The 20,866-nt window shown below is 49.0% G+C and overlaps 1 protein-coding gene across 2 annotated transcripts in view; it reads left to right on the forward strand.

The window, feature by feature from the left end:
• The window catches only part of LOC147108369 (interleukin-27 subunit beta-like), a 204,690-nt gene that overhangs the window by 39,832 nt on the left and 143,992 nt on the right, over nt 1–20,866 (forward strand). For both annotated transcript variants that reach the window (XM_086004971.1, XM_086004970.1), the window contains one exon: nt 1,215–1,451. In XM_086004971.1, the coding sequence (XP_085861097.1) occupies nt 1,215–1,451 (237 nt within the window). The remainder of the gene's footprint in view (nt 1–1,214; nt 1,452–20,866) is intronic.

The raw sequence follows: 20,866 nt of genomic DNA on the forward strand, positions 1-20,866 counted from the left end.
CTGACCAGGACTCATAGAATCTTACAGCACAGAAGGACATTTGGCCCATCGTGCCTGTGCTGGCTCTTTAACAGAGCGATCCAATTCGTCCCGCTCCCCCTGCTCTTTCCCCAGAGCCCTGCAAATTTTCTGTTTGAAGTATTTATACTGCTTCCAGCATCCTTTCAGGCAGTGCAACTCCAGATCATTACAGCTCGCTGCGTAAAACAAATTCTCATCTCGCCTCTGGGTCTTTTGCTAATTATCGTAAATCTAAGTCCTTCGGTTAACGACCCTCCTTCCAGTGGAATGTTTGCTGGGAGACCTTTCGTATGAAGCATATTTGGAATTAGAATGAAATTATAGATTGTTTAAATCACTTAATCATCAGTATGATGGCTTCAGAGAAAACAGTCCAATCATTTTAACACTTGTTCTGTTTTCTACATCGAATTGGACCAGCCAGTACTTTGATAACATTGTTTTAAGAATGGTCTGGGATTGTTACCTGCCATCTATCGGTTTTATTGGTTATCTGCAGGTTTTGATTAACTCGGTAACTGGGAAGAAGCAGTTCCAGACTGTGCAGAGGAAACATGAAGTAAAAGTCCACCACTTGCAGGGTCTGTGTAATTCATGTTATGTCTCCATAAAAGGCACAGGGGGAAACAGATGTCATAGACATTTGGAACAAGAATTTTCTACAACTTATTAATGGCAATACTTTAAAACACAGCAAGAAACATAGACCAAACTAAAGCGGTCAGTTTCAATTTTTTTCCTCTACTCTCCTCCAATGTACCCAAAGGCACTGGCAGCTATTGAGCTAAGTTTCACATGAATTTTCCATGTCTGAGCCTAGATGCTGAATCTTGGTAGGCTATTCGACTGTGGAATGCATCAGAGCCAGTCGTGAATCTGCTCTTATCCAACATCACCACACTGGCAATCTCCCAGAGAGGCCAGTATATCATGATTAGGAGTGGGAACACTGGCTAATCTTTTATAGCCCTTGCTTGGGGACATTGAGGATAATTGTAGTGTCCCCAAGGTGGCCTCAACTAATTCAGTACAGCCCAATGACTGAACATGGGATCTTCCTGGTCTCTATAGCCCAGTATCATATGATGCAATGCATGTAGCCAGCAGGAGAGCCTGGGATAAGTGCTTCCACAAAAAGAAACACAAATTGCTGAGTCACATCAAACCTACAGTGTTTTCTGCTTGTGTTTCAGGTGTTATCACACAGTATGGTCAGATTGGGAGGAGCATCACGCTCAGCTGCAACAACATGGGGAATGGAACGGCTGAATGGAGGCTGAATAGCTCAAAAATCATCGAGGCCAGAGACATGGAACTGACTGGATCAACCCTCACCCTTTTCAGCGTCAACCTATCCCGGGAGGGGCAGTACAGCTGCCACCAGCAGGAGTCAGGCAACGCTTACAGCAAAGTCTCCTTGGTGTTAGGATGTAGGTTTAAAGAAGATGCAATGCTGCACCACACTGTCATTCCATGGCATTAGTGGGCAGAGTTACTCAGAGAGTGAAAGTCTCAGGACTTCCGGCAACAGTGGGGCTGAAGGTTCACTTTACCGCTTCCCCCACCCCCCCCAATTTACACACCCTGATTTACACGCCCCCCTGATTTACACCCCTCCAATTTACACACCCTGATTTACACCCATCTGATTTACACACCCTGATTTACACCCCTCCGATTTACACACCCTGATTTACACCCCTAATTTACACACCCTGATTTACACACCCTGATTTACACCCCTGATTTTCACACCCTGATTTACACACCCTGATTTACACCCCCGATTTACACACCCTGATTTACACACCCTGATTTACACCCCCCGATTTACACACCCTGATTTATACCCATCCGAGTTACACAGCCTGATTTACACCCCCCGATTTACACACCCTGATTTAACCCATCCGATTTACACACCCTGATTTACACTCCTCCGATTTACACCCATCCGATTTACACACCCTGATTTACACCTCCCCGATTTACACCCTTCCAATTTACACACCCTGATTTACACCCATCTGATTTACACACCCTGATTTACACCCCCCGATTTACACCCCTCCGATTTACACACCCTGATTTACACCCCTCCAATTTACACCACTCCGATTTACACACCCTGATTTACACCCCCCGATTTACACACCCTGATTTACACCCCCCGATTTACACCCCTCCGATTTACACACCCTGATTTACACCCCTCCGATTTACACCACTCCGATTTACACACCCTGATTTACACCCCCCCGATTTACACCCCTCTGATTTACACACCCCGATTTACACACCCTGATTTACAACCCTCCGATTTACACACCCTGATTTACACCCCTCCGATTTACACACCCAAATTTACACCCTTCCGATTTACACACCCTGATTTACACCCCCCAATTTACACACCCTTATTTACACCCCTCCGATTTACACACCCCGGTTTACACACCCAGATTTACACACCCAGGTTTACACACACCGATTTACACACCCAGATTTACACACCCTGATTTACACTCCTCCGATTTACACACCCCGATTTACACACCCAGATTTACACACCCTGATTTACACTCCTCCGATTTACACACCCTGATTTACACCCCTCCGATTTACACACCCAAATTTACACCCCTCTGATTTACACCCCTCTGATTTACACGCCTAGATTTAAATCCCTCTGATTTACACACCCAGATTTACACACCCTGATTTACACACCCAGATTTACACACCCCGATTTACAGACCCAGATTTACACCCCTCTGATTTACACACCCTGATTTACACGCCCCGATTTACACATCCTGATTTACACACCTCCGATTTACACACCCAGATTTACAGCCCTCCGATTTACAAACTCTGGTTTACACACCTCTGATTTATACACCCAGGTTTACACCCCTCTGATTTACACACCCTGATTTACACATCTCCGATTTACACACCCAGATTTACACCCCTCCGATTTACACACCCTGGTTTACACACCTCTGATTTACACACCCTGATTTACATCCCCCGATTTACACACCCTGGTTTACACCCCTCCGATTTACACACCCTGATTTACATCCCTCCGATTTACACACCCTGACTTACACACCTCCGGTTTACACACCCAGATTTACGCACCCAAATTTACACCCCTCCAATTTACACACCCTGATTTATACCTCTCCAATTTACACCCCCTGATTTACACACCCTGATTTACACCTCTCTGATTTTCACACCCTGATTTACACCCCTCTGATTTACACACACTGATTTACACAGCCTGATTTACACCCCTCTGATTTACACACCCTGATTTAACCCATCCGATTTACACACCCTGATTTACACTCCTCCGATTTACACCCATCCGATTTACACACCCTGATTTACACCTCCCCGATTTACACCCTTCCAATTTACACACCCTGATTTACACCCATCTGATTTACACACCCTGATTTACACCCCCCGATTTACACCCCTCCGATTTACACACCCTGATTTACACCCCTCCAATTTACACCACTCCGATTTACACACCCTGATTTACACCCCCCGATTTACACACCCTGATTTACACCCCCCGATTTACACCCCTCCGATTTACACACCCTGATTTACACCCCTCCGATTTACACCACTCCGATTTACACACCCTGATTTACACCCCCCCGATTTACACCCCTCTGATTTACACACCCCGATTTACACACCCTGATTTACAACCCTCCGATTTACACACCCTGATTTACACCCCTCCGATTTACACACCCAAATTTACACCCTTCCGATTTACACACCCTGATTTACACCCCCCAATTTACACACCCTTATTTACACCCCTCCGATTTACACACCCCGGTTTACACACCCAGATTTACACACCCAGGTTTACACACACCGATTTACACACCCAGATTTACACACCCTGATTTACACTCCTCCGATTTACACACCCCGATTTACACACCCAGATTTACACACCCTGATTTACACTCCTCCGATTTACACACCCTGATTTACACCCCTCCGATTTACACACCCAAATTTACACCCCTCTGATTTACACCCCTCTGATTTACACGCCTAGATTTAAATCCCTCTGATTTACACACCCAGATTTACACACCCTGATTTACACACCCAGATTTACACACCCCGATTTACAGACCCAGATTTACACCCCTCTGATTTACACACCCTGATTTACACGCCCCGATTTACACATCCTGATTTACACACCTCCGATTTACACACCCAGATTTACAGCCCTCCGATTTACAAACTCTGGTTTACACACCTCTGATTTATACACCCAGGTTTACACCCCTCTGATTTACACACCCTGATTTACACATCTCCGATTTACACACCCAGATTTACACCCCTCCGATTTACACACCCTGGTTTACACACCTCTGATTTACACACCCTGATTTACATCCCCCGATTTACACACCCTGGTTTACACCCCTCCGATTTACACACCCTGATTTACATCCCTCCGATTTACACACCCTGACTTACACACCTCCGGTTTACACACCCAGATTTACGCACCCAAATTTACACCCCTCCAATTTACACACCCTGATTTATACCTCTCCAATTTACACCCCCTGATTTACACACCCTGATTTACACCTCTCTGATTTTCACACCCTGATTTACACCCCTCTGATTTACACACACTGATTTACACAGCCTGATTTACACCCCTCTGATTTACACACCCTGATTTACACCCCTCCGATTTACACACTCTGATTTACACCCCTCCGATTTACACACCCAGATTTACATCCCTCCGATTTACACACCCAGATTTACATTCCTCCAATTTGCACTCCCTGATTTACACCCCTCCGATTTACACACCCCGATTTACACCCCTCTGATTTACACCCCTCTGATTTACACACCTAGATTTATATCCCTCCGATTTGCACACCCTGATTTACACCCCTCTGATTTACACACCCCGATTTACACCCCTCTGATTTACACCCCTCTGATTTACACACCTAGATTTAAATCCCTCCGATTTACACACACAGATTTACACACCCCAATTTACACACCCTGATTTACACCCTTCTGATTTACACACCTCGATTTACACACCCTGATTTACACCCCTCCGATTTACACATCCAGATTTACATCCCTCCGATTTACACACCCTGATTTACACCCCTCCAATTTACACACCCAGATTTACATCCCTCCAATTTACACACCCAGATATACACCCCTCCGATTTGCACACCCTGATTTACACCCCCCCGATTTACACACCCTGATTTACACCCCTCCGATTTACACACTCCGATTTACACCCCCCTGATTTATACCCCTCTGATTTACATACCTAGATTTAAATCCCTCCGATTTACACACCCAGATTTACACACCCTGATTTACACACCCAGATTTATACACCCCGATTTACACACCCAGATTTACACCCCCCCGATTTACACACCCAGTTTTACACCCCTCCGATTTACACACCCTGATTTACATCCCCCGATTTACACACCCTGATTTACACACCTCCGATTTACACACCCAGATTTACACCCCTCCAATTTACACACCCTGGGTTACACACCTCTGATTTACACACCCAGGTTTACACCCCTCTGATTTACACACCCTGATTTACAACCCCCGATTTACACACCCTGATTTACACCTCTCTGATTTACACCCCCTGATTTACACCCCTCCAATTTACACACCCTGAATTACACCTCCGGATTTACACCCCCCGATTTATACACCTAGATTTACACCCCTCTGATTTACACCCCCCGATTTACACACCCAGATTTACACCCCTCCGATTTTCACACCCTGATTTACAACCCTCCGATTTTCACACCCTGATATAAACACCTCCGATTTACACCCCTATAATTTACACACCCAGAGTTACACCCATCTGATTTACACACCTCGATTTACACACCCTGTTTTACACCCCTCTGATTTACACACCCAGATTTACACCCCTCTGATTTACACACCTCGATTTACACAACCTGATTTACACCCCTCTGATTTACACAACCTGATTTACACCCCTCTGATTTACACACCCTGGTTTACACCCCTCTGATTTACACACCCGGATTTACACCCCTCCGATTTACACACCCAGATTTACACCCCTCCGATTTACACAGCCAGATTTACACCCCTCTGATTTACACACCCTGATTTACACCACTCCAATTTACACAACCTGATTTACACACCCTGATTTACACCACTCCGATTTACACACCCTGATTTACACCCCTCTGATTTACACCCCCCAATTTACACACCCTGATTTACACCCCTCCGATTTACACACCCTGATTTACACCCCTCCAATTTCCACACCCCGATTTACACACCCTGATTTACACACCTCCGATTTATACACCCTGATTTACACCCTCTGATTTACACACCCTGATTTACACCCCTCCGATTTACAAACTCTGATTTACACCCCTCCGATTTACACACCCAGATTTACATCCCTCCGATTTACACACCCAGATTAACACTCCTCCAATTTGCACTCCCTGATTTACACCCCTCCGATTTACACACCCCGATTTACACCCCTCTGATTTACACCCCTCTGATTTAGACACCTAGATTTAAATCCCTCCGATTTGCACACCCTGATTTACACCCTCCGATTTACACACCCAGATTTACACCCCTCTGATTTACAGGCCCTGATTTACACCCCCCGATTTACACACCCCAATTTACACACTCTGATTTACACCCCTCCGATTTACACACCCAGATTTACACACTCTGATTTACACACCCTGATTTACATCCCTCCGATTTACACACCCTGGTTTACACACCCTGATTTACACACCCTGATTTACACACCCCGATTAACACACCCCAATTTACACAGCCCGATTTACACACCCTGATTTACACACCCTGATTTACACACCCTGATTTACACCCTCCGATTTACACACCCAGATTTACACCCCTCTGATTTACAGGCCCTGATTTACACCCCCCGATTTACACACCCCGACTTATACACTCTGATTTACACCCCTCCGATTTACACACCCAGATTTACACACTCTGATTTACACACCCTGATTTACACCCCTTCTATTTACACACCCTGATTTACACACCTTGATTTACAACCCTCCGATTTACACACCCCGATTTACACACCCTGATTTACACACCTTGATTTACATCCCTCCGATTTACACACCCTGGTTTACACATCCCGATTTACACACCCTGATTTACACCCCCCGATTTACACACCCTGATTTACACCCCTTTGATTTACACACCCTGATTTACACACCCCGATTAACACACCCCAATTTACACAGCCCGATTTACACACCCCGATTGACACACCCTGATTTACACCCCCCGATTTACACACCCTGGTTTACACACCCTGATTTACACCCCTCCGATTTACACCCCTCCGATTTACACCCCCCAATTTACACCCCCCCATTTACACCCCTCCGATTTACACACCCTGATTTACACCCCCAATTTACACACCCTGATTTACACACCCTGATTTACACCCCTCTGATTTACACACCCTGATTTACACCCCTCCGATTTACACCCCTCCGATTTACACCCCTCTGATTTACACACCCTGATTTACACCCCTCCAATTTGCACCCCCCTGATTTACACACCCTGATTTACACACCCTGATTTACACCCCTGATTTACACACCCTGATTTACACACCTTGATTTACACCCCCGATTTACACACCCTGAATTACACCCCTCTGCTTTACACCCCTCCGATTTACACACCCTGATTTACACCCCTCCTATTTACACCCCTCCGATTTACACACCCTGATTTACACCCCCCGATTTACACACCCTGATTTACACACCCTGATTTACACCCCCCCCCACCGAATTACATGATTTACACCTCGCCCTGGGTGCTAAATATCCAGCGCTAATTTGGTTACCGCCCCAAACGCGGCGTAACCAAATTTCGCCCCGTTTATCTGCTTATCACATGCTCTCCCTGTGTTCCCGACTATTCTGGATCTATTTTGCCATATATTTTCTTGTGTGTGCACAATTGACACCCAGTAAAGTGTGGCAGAGCAAACCCCATGGATTTTTACTTGTATGGGTGTATTTTCTAAATCCAAGATCACAAAAAAAAGTACACCTGATGGCAGGCTATTTGCTCCTTCCAAAACATCTACGACCCCCATCACCTGTCTGTCTATTTATCTATCAATTTATCTATCTTTCTATTCATTTGTGAGGTAAGATTCTCAGTTTTGTAATTTACCATTTAGTCTCATCTTGCTAGCTTCCATTTTGGCCTGAAGGTTCAAAATTGAGGTGTAACTAAATCTTGCTGGACCAGAATGTAGAGCAATCATAAACTTGTCCTTTATAAATAGATTTTCAGTTTCATTAACAGACTGCACAGAGGAAATCGCCTCCTAAGGAAGGAGTTCCCGGGAAAGTCCAATATTCAGGCTCCGCGGCGGACATGGAGTTTGTGCTAATGAAATCTGAGCGTCTCTGAGATTAACAAACACAATACATTGGGCTAGATTTTCAGTCGCTTGCGCCAGCAGTTAGCGCCTTAAGAGAAGTGATTTTCGGGCGCTATGCGTGTAGCGCCCGGGCGCAGTGCAGTTTGCGCCCCGCCCCAAATTAAGTTGCCCGTTAGCGCCGGCGCAAAGTTTAGCGCCCGCCCGGATGCGCGCGCAGAAAATGACGTCACATCCTCGTGCAACGCCCTTTGTGCGCCCCGATTCCAAACTTCAGTCGGACCACCCCATTGTGCAGCTGGCGGCCGGAGCATTTGGAAAAAGGAACGCAACACAACCAACGTGGGCCCCGGGGGGCGCAAATTAAAGGGGACGTACTCTCCAGTATAAAGGCCAGCCTTTTTTCAGAAAACACTCTTGTGCAACGCATTTCTGGAGACACAACAAGGAGGATAGCTAACTGGTTTCAAGCAGCAAGAGCCAGGTATTTTTGGACTCAGGCCAGAGCGCTGCAAGTGGCCTTTTGGAAATTAGAGTGTTTGCCAGGATTTGATGGGGGTTGCATGGGGTGCCAACGCGGAGCTGCAGCTCCATGTCCGTAGGGCTCACAGACGCATTGTGAGAGGGGCAGCCCTGGCTAGAGGCAGAGGGGGCTACAGGCGTCGGCCACGTAGGCCTTACCCAGTCAGGCTATACCGCCAGCAGCGCTCCTACCTAAACATGAGTGCCGCGCGATGTGTTAAAAGGCTCCGATTCCGAAAGGAGGTGATTGCAGAGATCTGCCACCTGCTTCGCCGAGATCTGCAGCCAAAGCTCAGGTGCAGGACGTCTCTGTCGGTGGAAGTGAAGGTGACGGTGGCATTGAACTTCTATGCCACCGGCTCCTTCCAATACGCTGCTGGGGACATAGCAAACATCTCCCAGTACGGCGCGCATCGCTGCATCCGCCAGGTGACCGAAGCACTGTTCAGAAGGAGAAGCCAATTCATCTCCTTCCCCACGGCACTGGAGAGCCAGCAGCAGCGCGCATTGGGATTTTCCAGACTCGGGGAATTCCCCTTGGTGCAGGGCGCCATTGACTGTACGCATGTGGCTTTGCGGGCCCCTCTGGAGCATGGCGAGCAGTATCGCAACAGGAAGGGCTACCATTCTCTGAATGTGCAGCTGGTCTGTGACAACAAGCAGCGCATCATGGCAGTCAATGCCAGCTTCCCAGGCAGCAGCCACGATGCCTTTATCCTGCGGCAGAGTACTGTGCATGACATGTTCCAGGCACAGCCTCCCCCAAGAGGATGGCTACTCGGGGACAAAGGCTATCCTTTGTGCACCTGGCTCATGACCCCGCTCCGCGCGCCCAGGACCGCTGCTGAAGAGGCCTACAACGAGAGCCATCAAACCACCCGCAACATCATCGAGCTAACTATTGGGGTCCTCAAGCAGCGGTTCCGCTGCCTTGATCGCTCCGGAGGAGCTCTCCAGTATTCGCCGGACCGGGTCTCCCAATTTGTGGTGGTTTGCTGCATGCTACACAACCTGGCTATCCGCAGGACTCAGGCACTGCCACCTGACGTTGGACCAGCACCTCAGGAGGAGGAGCAGGAGGAGCATGAGGAGGAGGAGGAGGAGGAGCAGGAGTACGTTCCCAGGAGGGAGCGACCAGGGCCAAGGGCCGCACGACGCCACCTTATTACACGGTACTTCTAAGCCCCCTGTCAGGGAATGGCCAGGGGCCATGAGGGAAGATGAATGCAGCCGCTCCGCAACCCCTCAGCCGGCGAAGCCAACAAACACTAAGAAGAACAACCATGGAGACTGCATGAATAAAGATAATTTTTTATTACACAAAAATGAAAAGCCCTTCCCACATGAATCCCCAAAAACAATAAACGGGCCCCACAAAAAGCCCAACAAACGACTCACTCCCACAAACTGGGGAGGAGTCACTCCACCTTTCTTCAAACCGGGCCTCAACGTCGGCCTAACGCAAAAAATAAGCCCTCCAACAACACAACCATGGGCAAAATAAAGATGGCCACCGCCATATAAAAGGAAAGCTGCCCACACCCTCTACTGAGTGGCCCGCGAGGGCGAGACCTTGCCCAGCCTTTTGCCTCCCCTGCCCGGCCTGCTGCTCCTTCGCAAGCTCTGCCCAGTGGCTGCTGCGAGGCTGGGGGAAGGCGCCTGAGGCTCAGACGCCCTTCCGCCAGATGCCGCTGGGGGGCGGCCTACACGGCGTTTGGGCCTCGAGGGGCCGTCTGCTGAGTGGCGCACCTGAGCCTGGCCACCATCAGCTGCAGCCGCTTGCCCTTGACGCCCCAGTGGGGGAATGGCGGCGACGGATGGCGCAATGTGGGCCAGCTGGCGTCTGGGATGCGCTGGCTGGTGCTGTGGCGCGGTGGCACTCGGCCGGGCCCGCACTGCAGGATCCGCAACAATCAGCCGAGGGGCGGCTTGCTGGGATGGTCCAGCGCGGCGGCTGCCCTGGCGATGCCTGCCTGAGACAGCGCGTGTGGCAGCAGTGAGTGCCCCTGTGGTCCTGGTGTGCGCGCGCATCACAGCCGCCAGGGTCTTGACGGCATCAGTCAGCATGCGGCCACTCGCGGCAGTTGCTGCCCCGAACTCGCGCACACTGGTCGCCAGCGACTCGATGGCCTCAGGCATGCGCCCCACCACGCTCATGAGCTCCGTGTGGTGCCGGTCCGAATCCTCGGCCATCTTATCCAGCTTCCGCACCTCCTCCGAGGTGAAGGTGTCCGGACTGGAGTTGCGACTCTCCCGCTGGGGAGGAGGGGGCCGAACTAGGGGACCCTTGCCGCGTTGGTGGCGGCGAGTGTGCCGATCAGCAGCACTCCCCTCTGATCCTTCCCCCCTTTGGGGGGAAGGCCGCGGGCCACGCGCACAGCTCCTGGGTGGCTGGACGCCACTGGTCCCAGAAGCTGCATTGCCCTGCGACAGTTCCTCCAGGCACTCGTCCAGTGAGGAAGTGTCAAGCATTTCCTCCTCTCCTGCGGGACGTGACTGTTCCCCCGAAGGTCCGGCTTGCTCCTCCTCCTCCTCCTGGTCAGAGGTGCTGTCACTGGCAGCTTCAGGGTCCTGGTCGTCACCAGCTGAAAGCAGGAATGCACAAGAGTAGCTTCAGAGTGAGGAGACGGCGTCAGCGAGGGAGTTAGGACTGGTGGCATTCAGCGCATTGGTGGGACAGTGGCAAAGGAGGTAGCTCGGATGGGCCAGTGCGACGCGAGAGGGCCAAAAGGCGAAGTCCTTACCATTGCCGGGCAGTGGAGGGTCGGATACTCCGCACGCTGTGGGGACAATCACACGGGCTCCCATGAGCACACACACGCGCTCCTCCAGCCGAGTGAGCTTCTGCAGCTTGGCGCGGCCACCCCTGGCACGCGCCTGGCGATTAAATGCTACTTTAGCCTGCAAGAGAAAGGACGGGCTGTAAGTGCGCAGTGAAGCCCTGATGTAGTGTGCACTGCCTCCCATGGTGGAATAGCTTGGACAGAGTGAAGCCCTGATGTAGTGTGCACTGCCTCCCATGGTGGAATAGCGTGGACAGAGTGAAGCCCTGATGTAGTGTGCACTGCCTCCCATGGTGGAATAGCGTGGACAGAGTGAAGCCCTGATGTAGTGTGCACTGCCTCCCATGGTGGAATAGCGTGGACAGAGTGAAGCCCTGATGCAGTGTGCACTGCCTCCCATGGTGGAATAGCGTGGACAGAGTGAAGCCCTGATGTAGTGTGCACTGCCTCCCATGGTGGAATAGCTTGGACAAAGTGTAGAGTGCCGAATGGCCATGTGATGCTCATGACTGCCCCAATGCTGCTGGCTGAGGGCTGGCCAATAGGACTTTCAGCTCCCTTTGCCCATCATGTCAGGTGTACATGCAAGAATGAGGAGGAGACTGGAAAGGCTACTCACCTTCACAATCCTGGTCAGATCGTTGTATTTTTTACGACATTGTTTGTGGGTCCTGGGGGCATCGCCGGTGAACGTCACCCTCTGGGCGATCTGCTTCCAGGCTTTGGTGTAGTCGTGGTGGGTTGGATTCCTCCCACTCTCTGGGAACAAGATCTTGCGCCTCACCTCCAGAGCTGTGACCATTATGTCCAGATCACCCTCTGAGAAGCGCAGGGCACGCTGACGGGCCTTCTCTGGCGTTGCCATGACTCCCTGGGGCTGAGCAGCAGTGTTGAGGCCTCTTTGCAAGGCTGCAGTGTGCAGGGCGTGGCAGCAGACCAATTCGTCCCTTCCCCCTTTAAAAGCTGGTCGGCGCCACGGGGTCTGCTGTCAGTCCAAAAATGACCGCACCCGCGCTGCGCCCCGCCTGGGCGCTATCCCTCTGGACCGCCGGCTTAGCGCCTAAAGATAGGAGTGGAACGCCTCTTTTAGCGCTCCACCAATCTCTTAGGGCGAAACCACTGAATTTCCGGCAACGGGGCGCTACTTTGGGGCGGGCGCTAACTTCGGGCGGGCGCTAAGGTTAGCGCCCCAAAACTGTCTATACTGAAAATCTAGCCCATTGTCTCTAACCCTAATGCAGCTCCCCAGGTTATACAGAGTTCACTAACAGCAGCAATTGAGGTCCAATGATTGGTTTTAGTGCCTCTGGGTTAGAGATTGGTAAACCATGCTTGTGTGTGGTTCGAAACAAGGAACATTAAGAACATTAGGAACAGGAGGAGGCCATTCAGCCCCCTGAGCCTGCTCTGCGATTCATTTAGATCACGGCTGATCTGCGCCTCAAATCCATTTACCCGCCTTGGTTCCATACCCCTTAATACCCTTTCCTAACAAAAATCTACCAATTTCAGTTTTGACATTTTCAATTGTCCTCAGCATCCACAGCCTTTTGGGGGAGAGAGTTCCAAGTTTCCATTGCCCTTTGTGTGAAGAAGTGCTTCCTGACATCACCCCTGAACGGCCCAGATATAATTTTAAGATTATGCCCCCTTGTTCTTGATTCCCCCACCAGAGGATTTAGTTTCTCCATATCTACCCTATTGACTCCTTTTAATATTATAAACACCTCAATTAGATTACCCTTAATCTTCTAAACTCAAGCTTAGTCCATGCAACCTGTCCTCATAATTTAACCCCAGATATTGGGTAAGAACTGTGCCATTCTACCATAATGGAATAGCCTGCCAATACCACGGTACTACCCATGCATCAAACATGAAGCTTGGCCACTTGGGAGAGGCACCAGAACTTTGGTGTGGCTCACCCGCACCCCAGCGAGAATCAAACCTTTGGGGAGGGGGCAGAAAATTCGATAGATAAGATACCTTTGTCTCCGTTTCTGCCTTACATTTCCTTATGGTGGTGTTTCTTTCTCTCTGCTGTTTCATGCTTTGTTTTTGGTCTCCTCTCAGCCCTCCGCTCTCTCCTTCCCCTGCTCCTCACGTACCACAACTAAACAGCTGTTGAGATTCTTGGCGACAGTACAGAATCTGCACATTCTATTAATCTCAAGAGATTCTGTGTCCATTTATATTGATCTCACATTCAGCCAAGAGCCTGAGTATTGGACTTCTCTCTCTGTTCATGAAACTAAATCTGTTTAGAAATATAGAAACATAGAAAAATAGGAGCAGGAGTCGGCCATTCAGCCCTTCGAGCCTGCTCCGCCATTCAATATGATCATCGCTGATCCTCTCTCTCAATACCATATTCCCGCTCTCTCCCCATACCCCTTGATGCCTTATGTTTCTAGAAATCTATCTGTTAAGTCTGTGTGTTATAGTGAGAATTACTACACAGACCACAAGAGTAAATTCAACAGGTCTTTACTGGTTGGAGGTCGGACTATACTGAATACAATATTATTACACTGTGCTTATATACCGGTGTGGTCACCACTGGTATTACGTATACAGCAGCCAAAGAAAGTAGTACCTTTCTTAAGGTGGACCAGGCTTAAGTTCTCTTAAGGTGGAACAGGTTACATACACCACAATCCTCCCTTTTTAGCTTAACAGTCATATCCCCAAATAAACATAACATATATACATATATAACTTCAGGTATAACAGTTCAAAGGTTCAGTCTCTCAGGAGGCTTTCTGACTCGGCTTGGATAACGCCTTTCAGTGGTCTCTGATTCTTGTTGTTGAGGTGCCTCCTCTAGTTGGTTGCCAATGTATTGGGTGTCATCATCATCAAATACATTCTCGGCCGAGGTAGATGCTTCAGGTTCATGAACGTCTTCCACAGCTGTCTCGGTCACAACCATGGGTTCGACCCTTGCTCTCGACTCTACCAGTTGATCCGCATGACGCCTTATCACATTATGACCAATATCTACAGTGTACATCAGAGGTCCTTGTCTGGCCCGGATTGTTCCGGACTGCCATTTGTCGTTTCCATAGCCCCTTGCCATCACTGGTTGTCCTACGTCGAAAGTTCGAGTGGTCTTGCTGTTGATATGCCGAAACTGTTTGTTTTCCACTTCCCTCCGCACATTTGGTTTTAACAAGTCCAACTTGGACCACAACCTCCTGTTATAAAACATCATGGCAGGACTTTGGTTAGTCACGGCATGATCGGCGTTTCTATATGACATCAGGAACTTATCGACCTTGTGTTGCAGCGGAATCTGATCATCATTCATGGCCTTAATAGCCTTTTTGAATGTCTGGACAAATCTTTCAGCCAACCCGTTTGTCGCCGGATGATATGGGGCAGAGGTATAATGTTTAACTCCATTCTTCTTTAAGAATTGTTGTAATTCTTCCGACACAAACTGTGATCCGTTGTCCGAACAGATCTGTTCTGGCAATCCGTTCCTTGCGAATATTGTTCTTAACACCGCAATTGTCTTTTCTGAAGTAGTGGTATTCATCTTGATGACTTCTGGCCATTTGGAATGTGCGTCCACCGCGATTAGGAACATGGAGTCCATGAATGGACCAGCAAAGTCAATGTGTACGCGTTGCCATGGGGCTGAAGGCCATTCCCATGGGTGTAGCGGTGCTATCGGAGGTGCATTTTGCACTTTTTGACACCCAGCGCAGCTTTTCGTTAACTCCTCAATCTGTTGGTCAATACCCGGCCACCATACATAAGCCCTAGCAAGACTTTTCATTTTAACTCCCCCCAGATGACCTTCATGTAGTTCTTTTAAAACTCTTTCCCTTAATTTGGGAGGAATAATCACTCTTGTCCCGTACATCAAAGTACCATGGCAGACGGACAGCTGGTCTCGCCTTGCCGAGAATGCCGGTAACAGAGGATCACCCCGTGTTGGCCATCCTTTCACTGTCACCTCGTAGACTCTGGACAGTGTCGGGTCGTTCCTGGTTTCTCTTTCAATACTTGCGTTGGTGACAGGTAAACACTCGATAATGGTCGAATGAAATAACTCAACAGGGTCAACTTCCGTCAATCGTTTAGGTTTGACAGCTGTTTCCCCAGAATCTACCGTTAGTGCTTTCAAGGAGTGCCAGTCCATATTCATTTTCCTAATCCACTCCCGTCCTAGTAGTGGTGGACCTCCTTCAGGTAGCACATATAAGTCCATTACTTGGCTTCCTTCGCCCTTGTGGACCACTTCTACCTCTATTTTTCCGATGGGGTACACTCTTTGCCCCGTGTACGTTTTCAATATAATCTCCGTATCCTGTAAGGGAATATGTTGGAATAACCTTCTGTAATCTTTCTTATTCATGACCGTCAATGCCGATCCAGTGTCCAATTCCATTTTTACTTGGACTCCTGCTATCTTAAGAGTGACCCAAATTGTCTGGAGGTCTGTATCCTTACCAACGTTGTGTTTTCTTAAGCTATCCAGTTCATTACTGCTAGCGTCTGAATCTGACTTCTGTTCAGTCAAACTGTTCTTTGTCACCTTGTGTACCTTTGCATATTTTCCTTGCGGTGACTTTTTATTGCTGGTCTTCTTTCCTGACCGGCATACTTTAGCTATGTGGCCAAGCCTGCCACACGTTCTGCATTCTTGGTTTTTAAACCAACACTGGTTCTGATCGTGCGTTGTCTTTCCACAACGATAACATTTGACAGAACTCAAACCCAATTTGTTTTTACCGAGTTCCGGTGGCCGTAGCTGCATTACTGCCGTGCCTCTCGCTGCGGCCTCGTGTGCTGCTGCCATAGTGACCGCCTTCTCGAGAGACAGCTCATTCTCCTTGAGCAGTCGCCTTTGTGTATCCTGTTTAAATAAACCACACACAAATCTATCTCGAAGTGCCTCTGTCAGTCCCGTTCCAAACTGACAATATTTTGCTAGCTTACGTAATTCCATCAAATATTCAGCATTGCTTTCATTTTGCAGCTGTCTTCTATCGTAAAATTTAAATCGTTCCGCTAGCATCAGCGGCGTGGGGCTAAGATGATTTTTTAGGACAGTAACAATCTGTTCGAACGTCTTATCCGCCGGTTCATCTGGTGATAACAGGTGTTTCAATTGCCCGTATGTCTTCGCACCCATTAAGTTTAGTAATGTTAGTGCTTTATCTGTCTCAGGAATTTTATTTGCCTTACAATAGTTTTGTATGCGTTCTACATACATAGCCCAGTCTTCTATATCACTGTCGAAGGCATTAATGTTCCCATGTTTAGGCATCGTAGCAATTTATCGGATTTTTAATGTTATCTAAGATGGCGGCTTCCCGCTCTTGCCGTCGTCCTCCGCCCACAAAATGGCGGTTTTCCTGCGCTTGGCGGTCTTCACCCGTTCCCCGACGCTGTCTCCGCTTCACCGCGGCTCTCGCGCCTTCAGTTTCCCCAGATGCTGCGCCTTTAGCCCGAATGCGGCCCTTATCTCCAGTCGCGATCGATGTCCCGCGCTGCGCCTCTCGCTCGAAAGCGGCCCGGCCCTTATCTCTGGTCGCGATCGACCTCACCGCCCTTATTCCTCTGTCTTCCCAGCCCCGTCTGTACAGCCAACGCGGTTGACTTTCTGTCGCGTCGCTGCCCGGCTTACCCACCACGAGGCAGTAGAAGAAGCTGACAGTCGCTGATGGAGGCTTCGAGGTCAGGATGTCTTCTGCACTCCGGTTGCTCGATGCCTGCCGCTCGACGTGTCTTCCCGTAGGTGATGAGGGTGGAAACCTCTCTTCGACGTCCTGTCTGTGGACGAAGTCGCCGTGGAAATTACTGCAGCAGGGTAAGAATCGGACTCGCCGCCAGTGTTAAGTCTGTGTGTTATAGTGAGAATTACTACACAGACCACAAGAGTAAATTCAACAGGTCTTTACTGGTTGGAGGTCGGACTATACTGAATACAATATTATTACACTGTGCTTATATACCGGTGTGGTCACCACCGGTATTACGTATACAGCAGCCATAGAAAGTAGTACCTTTCTTAAGGTGGACCAGGCTTAAGTTCTCTTAAGGTGGAACAGGTTACATACACCACACTATCTATCTCCTTCTTAAATATATTCAGTGACTTGGCCTCCACAGCCTTCTGTGATAGAGAATTCCACAGGTTCACCACCCTCTGAGTGAAGAAATTTCTCCTAAATGTCCTACCCCGTATCCTGAGACTGTGACCCCTGGTTCTAGACCCCCCCAGCCAGGGGAAACAACCCCCCTGCGTCCAGTCTGTCTAGCCCTGTCAGAATTTTATAAGTTTCAATGAGAACCCCTCTCATTCTTCTAAACTCTAGTGAATACAGGCCTAGTTGACCCAATCTCTCCTCATACGGAAGTCCTGCCTTCCCAGGAATCAGTCTGGTGAACTTTCGCTACACTCCCTCTGTGGCAACTGTGGCAAGTATATCCTTTCTTAGGTAAGGACATGTTTGTGATCACATCACGCACAACACACAGATGAAATAAGAACGTAAGAACGTAAGAACATAAGAAATAGGAGCCATATGGCCCCTCGAGCCTGCTCCGCCATTCAATAAGATCATGGCTGATCTTCAACCTCAACTCCTGATCCCCAAATCTCCCCCTTCCATCCGGTGTTATAAATCAGTACCAGTTAAGAAACAATGCTCAACTTCCCCAGCCCAACAGTCTAATGCAAAATAATTACTGTGAATGTAGAGACATTTTGTGTCTTGCAAGCGCTGGAATGTGCCATCAGCCTTGCAGTTTGTATGGTTCCTTTGCTAGAATAGAAAGGACGTTTCACTGGTTTGTAGTCATCAGGTTTTCAGTAGCATATCTTCCTGTTTCTACTACCAGACACTTTGGGCCTGATTTTAAATCCCCACCACTGGTAGAAACCAGGTGGGGGGTGGGGGACAGTTAAAATGAGGCCAGTCACTTGCCCCCTCTGATCCTGCTGCCTTTCCGCTGTTTCCCGATAATGGCCCAGAACTTGGTGTCGGGGGCTTGCCGCGCGTGCAAGCCCCCGATCTGCACTCACCCTGCGTGCTGACACCTGAAGCCCGGGCCTGCTTGCATTTCCTGTCACAGGCCCGGTTCAGATGTCAGCGCGCAGTGCTTACCTGATCCAGCGGCGTAGTTAGTGCGATGTGCCGGCTGGGATCAGGTGAGCACTGTACAACCAATCAGGGGAGGGGGAGGTTCATTCGTGAGTTTGAGAGTAAGAACTGTCAAACTCATGAAAACTACGGGGGCCCAAAACACTATTTAAACTTTAAATAAAAATTTAAAAAACATCCCAATCATTAAATTAAGTATAAATAAGTAAAAAAAAAAATTTAAACAATAATTTTTTTTTTGAAAAAAATAAATTTTTAATAAAAGGTGTCTAAAACTAAACTTACCTTATTGTAGATTCTTTAAAATAATAAACCTGTGGAAATTTTTTTTCTAAATTACACTAAAACACCACTTACCTGTAAAAATAAATACTTACGTGTGCTTTTTACAAGCGTAAAGACCGGAGGCCTTTAGACATGCGCAAATCCCCCAAAACAGAGGAAATCCAAGACGCAAGCGCTGCCCCCTACAGCGCACGTGCTAGCCTCTTCACCTCTTGGGTTAGAGGAGAGGAAATGCCGGTTTTCAGCGCATGCGCTGTGCATGCTGAAAACCGGCATTTCCTCCGGCCAGACGCGTGAGTACCCCTTCCGTACTCACGCATTTGGGGAGGAATTACCTCGCTCTTTTGAGCAGACAAGCGGGGCATCCTCAGGAAGGAAGTGGGATCCTGCTTTAAATATGAAGATCAGGGCCTGATGATGACATCGGGACCCGACTGCAATTTTATTTGGAGGCCTGAATCGGGGAGCAGTGGCAGCTTCTCCATCCCAGGCCAGACCTGCCGGGAGGGGGATTAGGGGCCAGAAGAGGCCCCGCAAAGTAAATCTTTGAAAGTTTTTTCTTAGGTTTCTTTGTGGGCCAGGAGTGCTCCTCTGGGCCCCACAAGGAAATCTTCAGCCTTCCTTGCCTGGGCTTCACCCTCCCTCACCCCCCTCACCTTGGGCCTCCTGCTGCTCAGACTCCTGCTCCTACCCGCCGACCAGGTAGTAGATCTGGCTGCGTTCAGGCGTGAGTCCGACAAAATTGTTGGAATCTCCGTTGTTTCTGGGTGGGCCACCCACTGCGCACACCATCCCTGCCCCCCCCCCCATTAACATCTGGGCCTACACACTTTATTTCAGCATCTGGTGCAATTAGTTAACGCACTCATGTCATAGCGTCATAAAATCATAGAATCGCAGAATGTTACAGCACAGAAAGAGGCCATTTGGCCCATCGTGCCTGTGCCGACTCTTTGAAAGAACAATCCAATTAGTTCCACTCCTCTGCTCTTTCCCCAGAGCCCTGCATTTTTTTCCTCTTCAAGTATTTATCCAATTCCCTTTTGAAAGTTATAATTGAATCTGTTTCTACTATCCTTTTAGGCAGCGCATTCCAGACCAGCACAGGTACGACAGGCCGAATAGCCTCCTTCTGTGCAGTAAGACACAGCGGTCATAACATAGCGTCATAGAGTCATAACGGCAGAGAAGGAGGCCATTCGGCCCATCGAGTCCATGCAGGCTCTCTGTAGAGCAATCCAGTCAGTCCCATTCTCCCGCTCTATCCCAGTAGCCCTGCAAGTTTATTTCCCTCAAGTGTCTATCCAGTCTCTCCTTGAAAACATTGAGGCCGAGAAATTCAGTGGGCTTTGCGCCCAGTTACCGCCCAAATAGGGTTTCTGCGCCAGTGTAAGAGGGTGCGCTGATATTCAGCGCTGCGGTAATGGCGGCGGTAGCCGGTAGCGCTGCGCCGACACCGATGTGCGCAGTGCCCCGGTTCCGCCCCGCTTCCGGCCCAAACCCCATATTTAGTTGCGGCCGCCTCTTCTGCAGCGGCCGCAAACAGCGCTGGAAAAACGGGG

This window comes from Somniosus microcephalus, chromosome 13 (assembly GCF_052327205.1).
Source record: "Somniosus microcephalus isolate GS21.2 chromosome 13, FLI_Smic_1.0, whole genome shotgun sequence".
NCBI lineage: Eukaryota > Metazoa > Chordata > Chondrichthyes > Squaliformes > Somniosidae > Somniosus > Somniosus microcephalus.